At 33.9% G+C, this 16,829-nt stretch overlaps 1 protein-coding gene across 1 annotated transcript; it reads left to right on the top strand.

Annotated features, from left to right (window-relative positions):
- The first annotated feature begins 2,282 nt into the window (after positions 1-2,282).
- On the top strand, positions 2,283-7,236 carry LOC133288970 (disease resistance protein RPV1-like). Its single transcript, XM_061486811.1, has 5 exons — positions 2,283-2,773; positions 3,317-4,190; positions 4,977-5,752; positions 5,904-5,938; positions 6,050-7,236. Exons 1-5 carry the CDS (start codon positions 2,288-2,290, stop codon positions 7,191-7,193), a joined length of 3,315 nt encoding a protein of 1,104 aa, XP_061342795.1. The 5' UTR covers positions 2,283-2,287; the 3' UTR covers positions 7,194-7,236.
- Positions 7,237-16,829: the final 9,593 nt, after the last annotated feature.

Genomic DNA, 16,829 nt, shown 5'->3' with positions numbered 1-16,829 from the left:
TCACAAATAAGTCAAGGTTCCAGTGGTTCATATACTGTGCTTAATAGTTGTGTATATGATTGGTTTTAACTTTTTGCTATTCAATTACAGATTTCAGTTTGTTAGTCAACTGAATTTTAATTGATTAGTTCAAGAAAACTAGTTAGAATAACAGAAAGAACCAAATTTCATTGTTCTTCGTGGGAACGATCTCTGTCATTTAGATAGCTGTATTCTTGATTTGTATATTGTTACACGAGTGAATTCTGCTCTGAGAAACAGACGATTATTTTCTTGGGAAAAACGAAGCTAACATGTATATAGATAGTAATAGAAAATCAAACCCACGATATAAGGACCCTCACCGGTAAATATTACATAAAGACTATCAAAGGAATGACCACTTTTTAAATTCCAGCGGACCCCACAAAAATTAATGCAATCCTATTTTTTTTAATGCAAAATGGCCTGAAGCATTATACATTGCGCAACTAAAGCATGTGTATTGTCACAACAAGACATCTATGCCTATCTGATGCATTCAGTCAAATTCGGTGAGTAGTTATTTATAACTATAAGATCAAGCAGATTTTAGAAAAACTTCTTATAATGAATTTTTTTTTTGAGTAAATATTTTTTTGGGTCTCTAATAAAAAAACACGGTCCTCACTTTAGTCTCATACAAAAAAAAATTAGTTAACAAATTCAAAGTGGACTCATTTTAGTCCTTTTGAGGGACTAATATGGGTCTTTTTGAAATTGTGAAGGATCATGATTTCAATTAAATGGGTTCACTTTGAATTTGTTAGATACCAACTAACTAATTTTTTTTTTGTAAGGGATTAAAGTGGGGACTGTGTTTTTTTGTTAGGGACCAAAAAAGGTATTTACTTTTTTTTTTTTTTATAATACGAAGAAAAAAGTTGAAAGCTAAAAACTTTTAGAAGGAGTTTTTTTTAAGCTCTTATCTGTTTTTCTTGAATTGTGTATTTTTTTTTAAATAAAAAATTATAAAGATAGAAAAAGATAATTTTCTTGTATAAAAAAAAAGATAATTCTCTTGAAATATGTGCTTTTGAGTTAAATTTTTTATGTAATTACAAAATAGCTTTTAACTTTTTTTTAAGCTCTCTTTTTTAGCTTTATCTTATAAGTAGCTTTTAACTTAAAAAAAAAAAAAGATCCAATCATGCTCTCAATTAATAGTTCCAAGACCAAAGTTTATTTTTTTTTAGTACTTTGTGAATAACTATAGTGCTGTGGCTTTGGAAAAATATTTCATCCCCATGTTGTTATTCTGATATATTTCATGTCAAATCGTGGTAGTTTGGTCAATATCCCTTGTAAAGAAGGTTTACTAAACCGTTTGGTACAAAGTATTTTTCAGGATTTTTGAAAAATTAAATTTTTTTAAATTTTTAATTTTCAGATATTATCGTAAACTGAATGTTTTCATCATATTTCTGAAAATCTAGATTTCGGAATAAAAAAAAAATTTCCTCTACCAAACGCCTCATAACATGACTATAATTGCTACACGTAAAATAATAAGAATTTAAAATTATTTTAGATAATTTTATTCAATATTTTTAAAAGAGTAAATATCTTTTTTAGTCCCTAACAAAAAACACGGTTCATACTTTAGTCCCTTACAAAAATAAATTAGTCAGTTAGTCCCTAACAAATTCAAAGTGGACCCATTTAGTTGAAATCGTGGTCCCTCACAAATTCAAAAAATACCCATATTAGTCCCTCAAAAGGACTAAAATGGGTCCACCTTGAATTTGTTAGGGGACTAACTGACTAATTTATTTTTGTAAGAGACTAAAGTAGGGATCGTGTTTTTTGAAGGGATCAAAAATGGTCTTTACTCTTTTTAAAATATATACATAAAAGTGTAAGAAATTTATATATATATATATATATATATATATATATATGTTTTATATGAGTTCAGATGGATTTTATATATATTTTTATATGTATTTTGATAAACATTAAATAAAATTATATAAAGTAACTTTAAAAAATTTCAATTCTTATAATAATCATAAAGAAAAACTTTAAATCCATATAATAATCATAGAGAACCTCCCATGAAGGTTCATTGATAGTTGACTATACTTGCTTCACGCTATAGTCTCTGTAGTCTATCCCCTTTAAGATATTGTGTTTAAGCAGAACACAATAGTAATTATCATCCTCCTCCTCTCCTCGTACTAAAACCAATATAGCATCCTCCTCTTTTCTTTGACAAACATTTCTACTGTTCCAGCATCCTCAAAGCTCAAGTGTTGTTGCTTTTACTATGGCAAAAAATGGGGAAGAGTCATGTAGTTTTACCTATGATGTTTTCCTTAGTTTTAGAGGTGAAGATACACGGCACACATTTATAGGACATTTTCGTAAAGAGTTGCGCCGTAAGGGAATTAACGCTTTTGTGGATGATGAGAATCTGAGGATAGGGGAAGGTATTTCACCTGCCCTTTGCAAAGCCATTGAAGAATCTAAGATTATGATCATTGTGTTTTCTGAGAATTATGCATCTTCCACATGGTGCCTTGATGAACTTGACAAGATCCTAGACTGTATCAAGAGGAACAACAAACAACTTGTTTTCCCAATTTTTTACCATGTAGAACCTTCAGATGTAAGGCATCAGAGAAATCATTACAGGGAAGCCATGAATGCACACGAGGATAGGTTTGGCAAAGACTCAGAGAGAGTGCAGGCATGGAGATCAGCTTTGTCTGAAGTAGCTAACTTAAAAGGCCACCATATTAGTTCTGGGTATGTGCCTACAATTTCTTTCATACATTTTCTTTTGGCTGTTGAGGTTCCCAAACATTTTATTAGTTGTAAAATGATCCATGTATTAATTTTATGAGTGTTTCAAGTAGAGAAAGTTATCTCATGTAATCTAAAATAACTGTTGTGGATAAAAAAAGCCCTAAAATTCATGTTCGATGAGATAAGTAAAATTTTTAAAATACCAATATTTTCTTCTCCAAAACCGGGAGATAACTTTATAGAAAAAACTTTTTCTATTTTTTTTTATTAATTATAATGTACTTTTTATATGCGCTGAATCAACTTTTCCTAGAATTATAACATTATTCTAATAAAAATTCATCCCATTCCAGCGTGTTGATTCCTGCTGTCTGATTCTTTTTCTGTTTCAGTTTAATTTTATTCACCAGGTCATGTGATAATTTATTATTGTATTGGTTATTCCAGTGTTTATTACTATATATGATGAGATAAATCCTGCAACTAAACCAATAATGAGATGTGTTCCTGCAGGTACGAAATCAATTTTGTTGAAAAGATTGTTAAGGAGATCTATGTTAATATAGGTCCTAAACCTTTACATATTGATCAGAACCTAGTTGGACTTGAGTCACGCACAGAAGAGGTGAAGTCACTTTTAGACATGAAGCCTAATGATGACACTGTATGCATGTTGGGCATATATGGAGCTGGTGGAATAGGGAAAACAGCCCTTGCACAAGCTTTGTATAACAAGATTGCCCACCAATTCGAAGCCGCAAGTTTTCTTGCCAATGTTAGAGAGAAATCAAACAAAATCAATCGTATTGAAGATCTACAGAAAACACTTTTATCAGAGATGTTGGAGGAGTTGGAAACGGAGTTGGGCAGTACAAGTAAAGGAATCTATGAAATAAAACGCAAGCTTCACCGTAAGAAAGTTCTTTTGGTTCTTGATGATGTTGATGACATAGGAATGTTAGAAAAATTAGCAGGAGGATGTGATTGGTTTGGTTCAGGTAGCAGGGTCATTATAACAACAAGGGACAAAGGTTTGCTAATTGCTCATCAAGTTGAAAAGATTTATAAAATGACAGAACTTAATGATCTGCATTCCCTTGAGCTCTTTTGTTGGAATGCCTTCAAAAAGAGCCATCCTCCAACAGGTTATGAAGATTTGTCTTCTCGTGCAGTTGGTTATGCACAGGGTCTTCCACTGGCTTTAAAAGTAATAGGCTCTGATTTGGCTATGGAACAAAGTTTAGATGCTTGGGAATGTGCATTGAAAGAATACGAGAGGATTCCAAATAAGAAGATTCAAAACGTGCTCAAAATAAGCTTTGATAGATTGGAGGAACATGCTCAGCAGGTTTTCCTAGACATAGCTTGCTTCTTCAAAGGGGAGAGAATAGAGTCTATTACAAAGATACTAGAGGACTTCGGTGCAACATTTCATATTAAAGAACTTGCTAACAAATCTCTCCTAACTGTTGAATATGGCTGCTTGAAGATGCATGATCTAATACAAGATATGGGTAGAGAGATTGTTAGGCAGGAGGCACCATTAAATCCTGGCCAACGTAGCAGATTATGGTTTTATGAAGATGTTCTTGAAGTATTAACTGAAAATTCTGTAAGAATCATCTAGTTTTATTTTTCTGATTTATACTTATTGTCTTTGTCATTAATGACAATATGCAAATGAGTTGTTTCCTTTTACTTGTTTTAAAGGGAAGTGAAAAAATTGAAGGGATAATGCTTGATCCCCCTCAACGAGAAGAAGTAGATTGGTGTGGTACTGCCTTTAAGGAGATGAAAAGGCTCAGAATTCTCATTGTTCGAAATACATCCTTTTCATCAGAGCCTAAACATCTCCCAAATCATTTAAGGCTGCTTGATTGGATGGAGTACCCTTCAAAATCTTTCCCACCTGAGTTTCATCCGAAGAAAATCATTGTTTTCAATATGTGTAAAAGCGATCTTAAACTGGAAAAGCCATTTAAGGTAGATCATGTTTTCTATTATTTTCTTTCCATTTTTACATTTAACAATAACCTCAGTTGTTACTCGAATCAAAAAAGTTTATATAATAACTTGAACATACTGCTTATCAATTTTTATTGACATTTTCTTTTTGCAGAAATTTTCATGTTTGACTCAAATGAATTTCTCACATAGTCAATCTGTCACTGGAATGACTGATGTGTCTGAGGTTCAAAATTTAAGAGAATTGAGACTTGATAATTGTAGGAACCTAACTGAGGTTCATGAATCTGTTGGATTTCTCAAAAATCTTCTTCACTTAAGTGTTTCGCAATGCACCAAACTCAGAAATTTCCTGCAAAGAATGTTTCTGCCATCTCTGGAAGTCCTTGATCTTAATTTATGCATAAGACTTGAACACTTCCCAGATGTAGTGAAAAAGATGAATAAGCCATTGAAGATTTATATGATAAATACTGCTGTTAAGGAACTGCCAGATTCCGTTGGTAATCTTATTGGGCTTGTTTGTATAGATATGCCAAGTAGCAGGAAACTCAGATATCTACCTAGTAGCTTATTCATGTTGCCAAATGTTGTTGCCTTTAAAATGGGAGGATGTTCTCAACTTCGAGAATCCTTCACATGGTTCATAGGGGGTCCTTCAGCAGCAGAAGGTCGTTCACCATTACAAACATTGTATTTCGAAAATGGTGGTTTGTCAGATGAAGATCTTCATGCAGTTCTCAACTGTTTTTCAAAATTAGAAGAGTTGATTGCATCGGAAAACAATTTTGTATCTCTTCCTGCTTGCATTAAAGAATCTGTTCACTTGACAAGTCTCGATGTGAGTGTTTGCAAGAATCTTAAAAAAATTCCTGAATGCACTAACTTGAGAATTCTTAATGTCCATCGTTGTGGGAAGCTTGAGGACATTTCAGATTTGCCATCTACTATTCAGAAAGTAGATGCAAGATACTGCTTCTCTTTAACTCGAGAGACGTCAACCATGTTATGGTCTCAGGTATCACCACTTTATTGCTTGTGCTAAAATCTTATACCTTTATCTTAGGAAAACAACATTTGCACACTATTTCTTTACACCATAAAGAGAGTATGTTATGAAGTGTATTTCTCTTATTTTATTAACAAAAATGGTTTTTGTGATATGATAGGTGTCAAAAGAGATACGTGGATTAGAAGTTGTGATGCCCCAAACTGAGATTCCAGAATGGTTTGACTTTAGAGGCAATGGAGGGAATCCTCGTTTCTGGGCTCGTGGGAAGTTCCCTATTGTTGCTTTGGCGTTGGTCTTTCAGGATGTGAATGAAATGGCAAAACAATCTCGTAGGCAACTTGTTGAGCTCCACTTGGTTATCAATGGTCAATGTGTGCCTCGCAAAGGCTATTACAACTTCAGAATTGCAGCAGATCATGTGTTACTTTGTGATCTAAGACTTTTGTTTAGCAATGAGGAGTGGCATGGCCTTGATGCGTTTCTTGAGCATGATTGGAACCTAGTGCAGATTTCATATGAAGCCACCTTAAGTTGTTGGGGAGTTTTTGTGTACAAACAAGGAACCAAAGTCGATGATGTCAAATTCATGTGTCCTGATCCTAAGTACTCAGATATAGCTAACATATCACAGACAATAATTCCTACAAGGGATTCTAGGATGGAACAAATGAAGATGATAGAGAGCTTAGGTCTTGATCAAATTTTTGATGGAATGTTGATGGAATCCATGGGCCTCAAAGAACGATGGGGTTTTGCCTATGAAAATTTTGATATAGAGCAACATCAAGTTCTATTGGGAGGTTTGAAGGAGATATCGAGGCAGGCTAAGGATGTATTAGAATCCAATCGACCTTCGGAGAAACCTTGTGGAACAGGATCAGCTCTAGAAGATAAATACTCCATCCTTGCAGCGTGGCTAGAGATTAATAATAAAATTGATGATGAGGAACGTGAGCCTTCAAACTTTTGGGTTGAATCAAAGCCTCCTATCGATGTAGGAGAAGCTTCAAGCTCTGGCCATCAGGGAAGTGGCAGCGATCCCCAACAGCAAGATAGAATGATCGGAATATTTTGGGAGGGAATGGAGGATGGACTTCTTGAAGCACAGAATAGCTTTCCTTCTCTAGATATACAGACAACCATGTGTGCTGCCTTAAACAAGGGTAATAGGGTTGCATGGTTACTCCCAGAGTCAGAGGTAGAACACCATGAAGTTGAAGGTCTACTACTACTACCCCAAGTAGAAAAGAAGATATACATAGAAGGAATCTTCAATGGACTCCTGGAAGCAAAGAAAAGCTTTCCTACTCTTGATATAGACGCAATACTAAATACCGTGTTAAGTAGGGGGAGCCATAAAGGACCTATTCAAGCACCACCTGTGATTCAACAAGTACTGGATGGGACTACAGTGATGGTTCCTAGCTCTGAGGATCCTTTGTTGTAAGCATTCATGATGATGAAGCCGGAAAGTTGTGAATCAGAGGCCAAGAGTAAACTATATTGGAAGTTGAAGGAGGAACACAAAGCACTGCACCAGAGATTAGAAGAATTTGAAAATGAAAGGGTTGATCAGAATAAAGATAGTGATACCGCCAGCTGTTCGAAAATTCAATATGATGAATTGCTTGAGAAATTCAACACTCAATCTGCTGAGCTTATTTCAAAGAAGCATCACAACCTTGATGGTACTGGTGATGCCGAAGCAAAGGCAACAAAGATTTCTGACTCTAATTCTGCTTGGATTAGCACAGAGATGCACACAGCCATTGGAAAAGTAGGCTGCAAAGGTGTTGCAAAGTATGAGAAGCTGGCTGCTGTTTTGAAGGGAAGGGATGAAGAATTACGGAGGCTTTATGATGCTGGGATTGAAGGCTTCCAGAACTCAGAAGAGTTTCAAGATCTGATGAGTGCTATATACTTGAATGGACTTAGGGATGGTATCCTTGAAGCACAGGCGATCTTACTTGCTCTGGACATGGAGAGAATGATTTCAACGTTTAAGGAGAATGAGAAACATGCTACTGATGAGGAGGCTGCTAAAGAGGAACATGTTACTGATGAGGTTGCCAAAGAGGAACATGTTATTGATGAGGTTGCCAAAGAGGTACATGTTACTGATGCGGTTGCCCAAGAGGAACATGTTACTGATGAAGTTGCCAAGGAGAAACATATTGAGACTGCTGATAATGAAAATCTTGATGAAACAATTGGTGTAGCAGATATTCCAGGTCCTACTGGTCCAGAAGTTTACAACCCTCCTGAAACTTCAAACCCCTCCAGCGCATAGGTTTTGGTCAATTTTGAGGAAATTGGTCACATGTTTCTTTGAGAGGTTCTTAGTTGTATCAGATATAAAATGATGCTCTTAGATTGTCCCAGGTGAGTCACATTAATTTTGCATTTGCCACCATTGTTTTCTACTTTAATCACTATATTTAGTCTTTTTTCGGTACTAATAAAGTAAGAATTATTAGTGTATTGTTAGTTTGTCAGTTTACATTGTTTAACACCCATGTTTTAAAATCTTTTGGGCTGTTAAGTTACTTAAATTGCAGGTTAATTCGTCCAAATTATAAAGGATTGGCCCATAAAGGTATTTGGTAGATTGGATGGCATTTTTGTGAATAACACTTATACTTTGCCATGTCATTGCAGCAAATGAGCCATGTGGGCAGGAGGCTGATATGAGGTGAAGTCCGACCATTGCATGCAGCATGATCGTAGGGTCAGCAGACAATTTGAAGCTTTTGAATTCTGTTTTTTTTAGTTTTTAGTTTGGAAGTTTGAGGAGTCAGTTTTCAGTTCTTTTGGAAATAAGCACGAAGAAGGAAGAGATTCTTGGAGGGAACTCAAGAAGATCAATTTCCAGTGTTGTATTGTGTGAATTCAGACTTCTTTATGCTAATTAGTTCTTTTATGAACAATGATATTTGAAGTTCAATGGTCTGTACTTGAATACTTGTTTACATTTGAAGATTTGTACAATGCAGTTTATTTTCAATTTGAGTATTGTCTTTTATGTTCGTGTTACAATGTGTTTCTAATTCTTTTTCTGGATTATGGATCAAATGGTGAAGACCCATCAATCAAATTGATTTGTGAAGCATAATTTTTTATTTTCAGTTAACAGAAATCTGTTTTGTTCGAATATAATTTGCCATTGTCTTGAAATTATTTGAAATGAAGTTAGGGATAATTTGAAGTGAAGGAAAAGAATTAATCTTGAATACCAACAGGGTATAATTCTGGGAACAGGATTAAACTTGGTTGAAATCTGGGTTTTGGAATTCCCAGAAAATAATGTAGCACTTGACCTTCATCAAGATATTGTGCTGTAACAAGTTAATTACAGCAGTGAAATAGAACAGGTCATCACCAATAAGTCAAGGTTCCAATGGTTGATATACATTTACTTAATATTTGTGTATACGATTGGTTTTAACTTTTTGCGATTCAATTACAAAGTTAGTTTGTTAATCAACTGAATTTTAATTGATTAGTTGGATTATTTGAGGATCAAGAATATAAATGGAAGTACCATTTATATAAATGGAAGAACCTATGAATCTAAGAATTTATGACAAATTGGTTTTAACTTTTTGCGATTCTATTAGGCCCCTGTTTTTCAGATTATGCAAAGTCTATATAAATGGAAGAACTTATGAATCCAAAAATTTATGACAAATTGGGCTTTTGCCCCCTTATCCGTTGTGAAAATCCAATAATAAAGAAAGTCTGTTGCTTTATGATGGAGTTCTGATTTACATAAGCCCAAACTCCAAGATTGTCACATTCCTTTGTTTCTTGTAAAATAGCAGAGAATGTCTAAATTTTTACAAAGATATTGTCTCTGATTATAATATTTTTGCAAAGCAGAAAGTTCTTGTGTGTGGTTAGTTTGTTCTTTAACTTGAAAAATCGAATGATTATAATTACTTTATTTTGTTTTTATCATTTTGCTATAATCAAACGAACGACTTGTAGCATTCTTTCCATGCATGTATTCCTCAAGGAGGTTAATTAATTTTTTTCATTAAAAAAAGTAAAAGGAAAATAAAATAAAAGTTCTAATCTCATGAAAAGTCACCGGGGTAGGCAAGTACGCATGATATGCATATATCCATTAGCAAAATTTAGCCTGATTTAGGAGGAATCAGTTGAATATTTGCTATAATTTTAATAATTATTATAGCAGAAGCTGTGATAGCTAAAACCTAAAAGCATGTTAGAATTTTTTGTACGTGAAGGTAAGGATCAACTATGAATATAACTCAATTGATTCATTGTACCTAATTACCTAATTTAGGTCAAATTTAGTCCGTTAGTTAATTAAGGAACCAAAATTGTTCCAATTGATTAGAATGGTCACATTAATAGCTGAAGAAATCACATTACATAGGATTGGGTCCCTCTTTGTCTCTTACTTCCATTAATTTGTCCAAAATCATTGACACAAAACGAAAGAAAGTAGTGATTTTCAGAGTTTCAAATTCCCAGTAGGTTTGTAGGATTCTATACGAAGAAATTTTTTATAAGATAATCTAATATTATGTATATGGGTTCATTTTTTCTGCAGTGAATACAGATACATTATTTACATTGAGCCCAAAATAATATTATTCTGGGACAAAAATCACTGTATTATTGTAATTATAATTTATTTCAAGATTATAATAATTTTTATCATTATAATTTTTTAATCTTTCAATCTAAAACGACGTCGTTTTGAAAATAAATGTAAATAACTTATTTGTATTCACTATAGAAACATTAATATATATATATATATGGCAAAATTATTTCTCTGGCTGCTGGACGTCCAGCAATAAATCTTACATTATTAATTGGTTATGATTTTCAACATTTAATACTTTGATCTACCTACCTCTGTATGGTTATGATTCCATGAATTTATTTGCTGAACGTCAAGTGGCTGGAGGAAAGTAAAGCCTTAAATAAATAAATAAATATATATATATATATATATATATATATATATATGGGCTTATCATTTCTCAAGCTGCTTGAGATAATCTTATCTCCGGCTAGTAAATCATAATCGTGCAAAGATGGATCAATGGTAATAAAGGAAGAGAGAGAAAAAGGGAATCATAACCATTCAAAGGTGAATCAATTAATATAAGGAAATAAATAAATAAAACGACGTAGTTTTGGAGTAGCCGGAGATAAACTTATCTCAAGCTGCTTGAGAAATGTTTTTCCCTATATATATATATGTGTGTGTGTGTGTGAAATAAGTTATTCTACCTATCATTTTTTCTACCTACCTTTGTCTACCACTCTCCAATACCGTTAGATCAGAATCTTAATTAACATTTATCTTTCTCTCTCTTATTTAGATTCTGATCTAACGGTATTGGAGAGTGGTAGGCAAAGGCAGGCAGAAAAAATGGTAAATAAAATAACTTATTCATATATGTATATATATATATATATATATATATATATATATATATATATATATAGGTTAATCATTCGTTTCTCAAGTTATTTGAGATAACCTTATATCCGGCCACTCAAAACTACGTTTTTTGCGTACTAGGAGAACTATTGAAGGTTGTTTTGATAAAATTTAAAACACCTTTAATTAATTCTCTTATCACCCAAAACTAACGTAATTTTAGGATAATCAGAGATAAGATTATCTCGATTGACTTGATATATATATATATATGTATAGGCTTATCATTTCTCAAGTTGCTCTAGATAATTTTATCTCGGCTACTAAATCATAACCGTACAAAGATGGATCAATGGTGATAAAGGAAGAGAGAGAAAAAGATAATCATAATCATTCAAAGGTGAATTAATTAATATAAGGAAATAAATAAACAAACGACGTAGTTTTTGGGGTGGTCGGAGATAAACTTATCTCTAGTTGCCTGAGAAATATTGTTTCCTATATATATAGGAAAATTATTTTCTCATTTAATCTGAGAGATTTATCTTATGTTATAGATACATCGATAAACGTGCCTTTTATTTATTTTATTTATTTTTTAACACATGGTGGGACCCACCATGCGATGGGTCTATGACATGAGAGGAGTATCTCCTACAACATGAGATTAGATCCTCTCATATATATATATATATATAAGAGGATCAACTTACACCAGGGTAAGAATAATAAATTTTACATCAAATCTTAACTGTTGATTTTCGTGCATCTAATGGTTGAGATTTATTGAAAATGAATAATTAATTAATGAGTGAGACTCAATAAATCTTAATCATTAGATACATGAAAATCAACAGTTAAGATTTGGTGTAAGACTTATTTATCTTACACTGGTGTAAGATGCTAAGAATATATATATATATATATATATATATATATATATATATATATATATATATATATATAGGGTGTAACATCCCAAGAGCTGGCAAGGGCAGGGAGTGATCGCCGGTGCGAAAGGGCACGGACAATGAGCGACTCATGCCAAATCTTGCAGCTTGGGGGTTCAAGAATGAATCAAATCAACACCCGAAAGAGATGGATTCCAGAGACTGTTCTGGTATGGGACGGTACAGTTAGGAATGACTTATAAGAATTAATTGGTACTACCTATACTAACAAGATGCATCTACTTTTCGGTAGCGCGGATCAGAAGAACTCCACAGCTAAGCGTGCTTGACTTGGAGCAATTCTGGGATGGGTGACCTCCTGAGAAAGTTTTCCCGGGAAGTGTGCGAGTGAGGACAAAGCACACTGAAAAGTCTCGTGTTAGTGTGTGGGGACAGTCATTGATTCTTGCAAGTTGTCAGGCGTTACAAGTGGTATCAGAGCAGGGCCTCTCTTCCAGAACGGTGTGGTTCGAGGACGAACCAGGCGGAAGCTGGTGGGCATGTAACATCCCAAGAGCTGGCAAGGGCAGGGAGTGATCGTCGGTACGAAAGGGCACGGACAATGAGCGGCTCATGCCAAATCTTGCAGCTTGGGGGTTCATGAATGAATCGAATCAACACTCGAAAGAGAGGGATTCCAAAGATTGTGCTGGTATGGGACGGTACAGTTAGGAATGGCTTATAAGAATTAATTGGTACTACCTATACTAACAAGATGGCATCTACTTTTCGGTAGCTCGGATCGGAAGAACTCCACAGTTAAGCGTGCTTGACTTGGAGCAATTCTGGGATGGGAGACCTCCCGAGAAGTTTTCTCGAGAAGTGTGCGAGTGAGGACAAAGCACACTGAAAAGTCTTGTGTTAGTGTATAGGGACAGTCATTAATTCTTGCAAGTGGTCGGGTGTTACATAGGGTAAGTTATATTTATAATCACTTAAAATTAAATCAATCAACGTCTCTTTAGTTAATTTTATTTTATTTCTGTTAATTTAATTTTGATTTAATGATAGCGAAAATATTGATAAGAATATATATACATCTAAGCCTTGGCTCTTAAATTTATTATACATTTGTTATATGGGAAAACATTTTCTCCTTTTAAAGGAGAAAATTTTTCTCCTACTAAAAACTCATAGTATAAGTGGGGTCTACAAAATAGTGGGAAAAAAAAAATTTTAAAATGAGATCTATTTATGCTATGAATCCGGAGAAAATATTTTCCCTTATTATGTATATAGATGAGGGGGGGAAATCTTCCTATACATACACATGTGTATGTAACATACAATTAACTAGCTGCAAATATAACTTCCTCTCTTAAACGTAGTAGCTAGTCTCCCTTTGCAAATTGGGCTATTAGTACGTCCGCGCGAATTTTATTATTGTGAAGCAAAATATTATAATGAAAATGTCATATATATGTACACTAGCATAAGCTGGGTCCTTTTGATACTCCTTATATAAAAAAGGGTTTAAATTGTCTACTGATATCAAAGAAAGCTTTCTTACGCCAGTGAGATATTAAAAATCGTGCCATTTTTTATTTTTTATTAAAGATATAATGGGATCACATAATTTGTTTTTATAATATGATGTGAGCCATTTTCTATTATAAGAGATTAATAAATTTCGTATAAAAAATTATAATTATATAATAAAGATAGTATATAATTATAATATTAAAGTTATTTTTTTTCTTTTTTCAAAAATTTAACTATTACTACATGTGGTACATAGTTATAATATTAAAGTTGTATTTTTTTTCTCAATAATTTTTCTAAGACTTGTCCGCAGATGTAGGAGAGAGAAAAAATAACTTTAATATTATAATTATATATTATTCATAATATATAGTTAAATTTATAAAAAAAATAACTTTAATATTATAACTATTATAGTTATAATTTATTGACAAGAGATAACCGAGATGACAAATCATTTTGCCATTGTATATATGGGTTACAGTTTCTGTCAACTTTATTGGAGTTTTTAAATCGAAGTCTATGAGTAATGCTTCTGACAATAACTATACAATATATATTTCTTTTATGAATGTACAGCAATAATTTTTTATTTGTTATTACAATGAGAGATGTTTGAATATAGTCCACAAATACACTTTGTTTCGACCTCCGACTGAATTATGCTTTAAAATTAATAAAATTTAAATGTGTTTCGAATCAATCTCGTAGGCCTAATGTTAATTAGCATCAAGTTTAAAAGTATAAGGAGCTATGATGCACGGACACTGACACGGAACACAGGACACGATATGACACGTCGACACGTTAATTCTAAAAAATAGCATATTTCGACACGTTGGGACACGTTTTGATATTAAATAATTTTTTTAATATATATAATATAATTTATATTTAATACATATAATACTTTATAATAAGTCATATAATCAATCAAATATTCAAATTTTATAAAATAAATATAAAAAAAAAAACAATTTTTTGTACCAAGTTAATTTTTTATGTCAAATTTCATAACAGAAAAAAATTAATTTATAAATGATTTTTTTATTTTTAGTTAATAAAATAAAATTAAGACTAAAAAAACGTGTCAGAGCATATCCGAACGTTGAACACGTGTCCAAAAAAATTGACTGAGTGTCCAAAAAACGTGTTGAAGAATTGACTACGTGTCTCACACGGACACGTGCCCGACACGCCATTTTTCAAAAAAATGCGTGTTCGAGTATTGTAGACTAGGAGTACCATATCAAAAATATAAAATTTTGGTCTAAAAACTCTTCCAAAGTTCGTATCACGTAGTATCTCAAGGCTTAACACCCTCAATCAACAACATCACGACGGGTCTATATTTTAGTGTCTTTTCTCTTTAAAAAGATAAACTTAACCAGGTTTATTTTTATATTAGCTATTATATCATAAAATAAAATAAACTCTTTTATCAAAAATAAATAAATAAAAACTATAAGCTCGAATGACATTTTTGAGTGTGCAATATTTAAGCACAATGGTGTATCTATGCCCCTAAATAGACATCTCACCCAATGTACCACGTATGGAACAACCAATCTTGCTACCAAAGTTTTTAACACTCACTCGTTAAAACCAATCTCACGAACATTCAAATCTTTAAATGAGTCTCTCATAGATTATAAATGTTCGGCTTCCTCCTTGATGCTAAGTCCAAAGCCCATGAGGATTTAAGAAATCCTAAAACCTAAACCTCTTCCTTAGTTAGTTGTGGGATGGAGGTAGATTAACAAAGAAAAGAGAAAAGGTTGGCTTGTGAGATTTTTGGAGGGTTTTGAGTGAAAGGCTCAAAGCTTTGATTTTGAGAGCATCACTAGAGAGAAGCTTGAGTGTTATACCTCCTTAGGTAAGTTTGAGAGAAAAACCACCATTGTAGGTGAGGTTTGAGTATACCGCTAATGTTGATGAAGTTTAATCTTTTGTAACCCATTATTTTCATATTAGAAGTTTGATTTCTGAACTAGTGTCCTGTGGGTTTTTTATTTTTTCACACTAGAGAAGATTTTTTCACGTTAAAATCTGCCAGTGTTATTCTCTCTCTCTCTCATATGTGCTTTTTATTTTTTCACTGCGTTGGTCGACTTGGTGATACAGGCCAACCTCTGATTGAAGAGCCGAGTTCCTAGCTCGACGTTTGACTTTCGCAAATGCTTCTTAGCCGAGATTGAGGGAACCGAGTTTCCAATAATAGTATCAGAGCCCGGGTTCGACAGGTTCTGAGGGAAACAAGATGGAGACCAGTGGCGTTTCACATGACGATGACATGTTCAAGCTGACTGTGGACAACTTTACTTACTGGAGACCGATAATGGAAGACCATCTGTACTACAAAGATTCATATGAGTCCATCATCCTTAAAGAGAAGCCTGAAGTCAAAACTGATAAAGAGTGGGAGGTTCTGAGTCGGAAGGTGGTCGCCATGATCAGGAAATATATTGACAAAAGCCTCTTAGAGCACGTGTCCGAGTTCACGAATGCGTACGAGTTATGAACGAAGCTGGAGCCCATGATTCAGAAGAAGACTCCCAGGAACAAAGCACACCTGGTTCGCCGACTTATGAAGCTCGAATACAAGGACGACATGAGCATGATTGAACAACTCCACACCTACAAAGGTATTATGAATCAGCTGTCTAAATCGAGATGAAAAATGATGATGAGATGCAGGCTTTGCTGCTGCTGAGCCCGCTGCCAGAAAGCTAGGATACTCTGGTGGTGACATTAAGCAACTCAGCTCCTGATGGAAAATTGAAGATGAATGTCATAATAGACAGCTTCTTGAATGAGGAATCCAGGATAAGGGAACAAGGTGTATCCAGCACATCTAAGGCAAGCGTGACCGAGAACAAGAGGCGGGGTTGTGACAAGTCCAGAGGCCAACCAGGGTCGAAATATGAGCTGAAGTGCTTCTATTTTGGGAAACCCGGTCATAAGAAGTCAGACTGCAAAACTCTGCAGAAAGATGAGAAGAACAACACTGTGAAGCCAGATCAAATCATTCCGAAGAAGAAAGAAGACAAAAGCACCACTACAATGGCTGCCAACTCAGATGCCGAAATATTTCTCCTCGGTGAAGACAATTATTTGAATGTTGCACATGATGACTGCACCTGGATTGTTTACTCTGGTGCCTCCTTCCACGTTACTCCACACAAAGATTTTTTCTCATGATATAGAGGTGGTGATTTTGCAGTCG

Source organism: Gastrolobium bilobum, unplaced genomic scaffold (genome assembly GCF_033153095.1).
Source record: "Gastrolobium bilobum isolate Gb01-03AN ecotype WA unplaced genomic scaffold, APGP_CSIRO_Gbil_v1 utg6815, whole genome shotgun sequence".
Classification (NCBI taxonomy): Eukaryota; Viridiplantae; Streptophyta; class Magnoliopsida; order Fabales; family Fabaceae; genus Gastrolobium; species Gastrolobium bilobum.
The sequence above is the reverse complement of the archived record's forward strand: the minus strand, read 5'-3'. Positions and strand labels throughout refer to the sequence as shown.

Bases quoted from the DNA above. Each gene is read 5' to 3' on its own strand.
- LOC133288970 (XM_061486811.1), top strand. From the start codon at position 2,288: ATGGCAAAAAATGGGGAAGAGTCATGTAGTTTTACCTATGATGTTTTC. The intron at 2,774-3,316 runs GTGCCTACAATT...AAGATTGTTAAG, and splicing joins ACCATATTAGTTCTGGGTAT to GAGATCTATGTTAATATAGG. The intron at 5,939-6,049 runs GCCCCAAACTGA...GGTCTTTCAGGA, and splicing joins CGTGGATTAGAAGTTGTGAT to TGTGAATGAAATGGCAAAAC.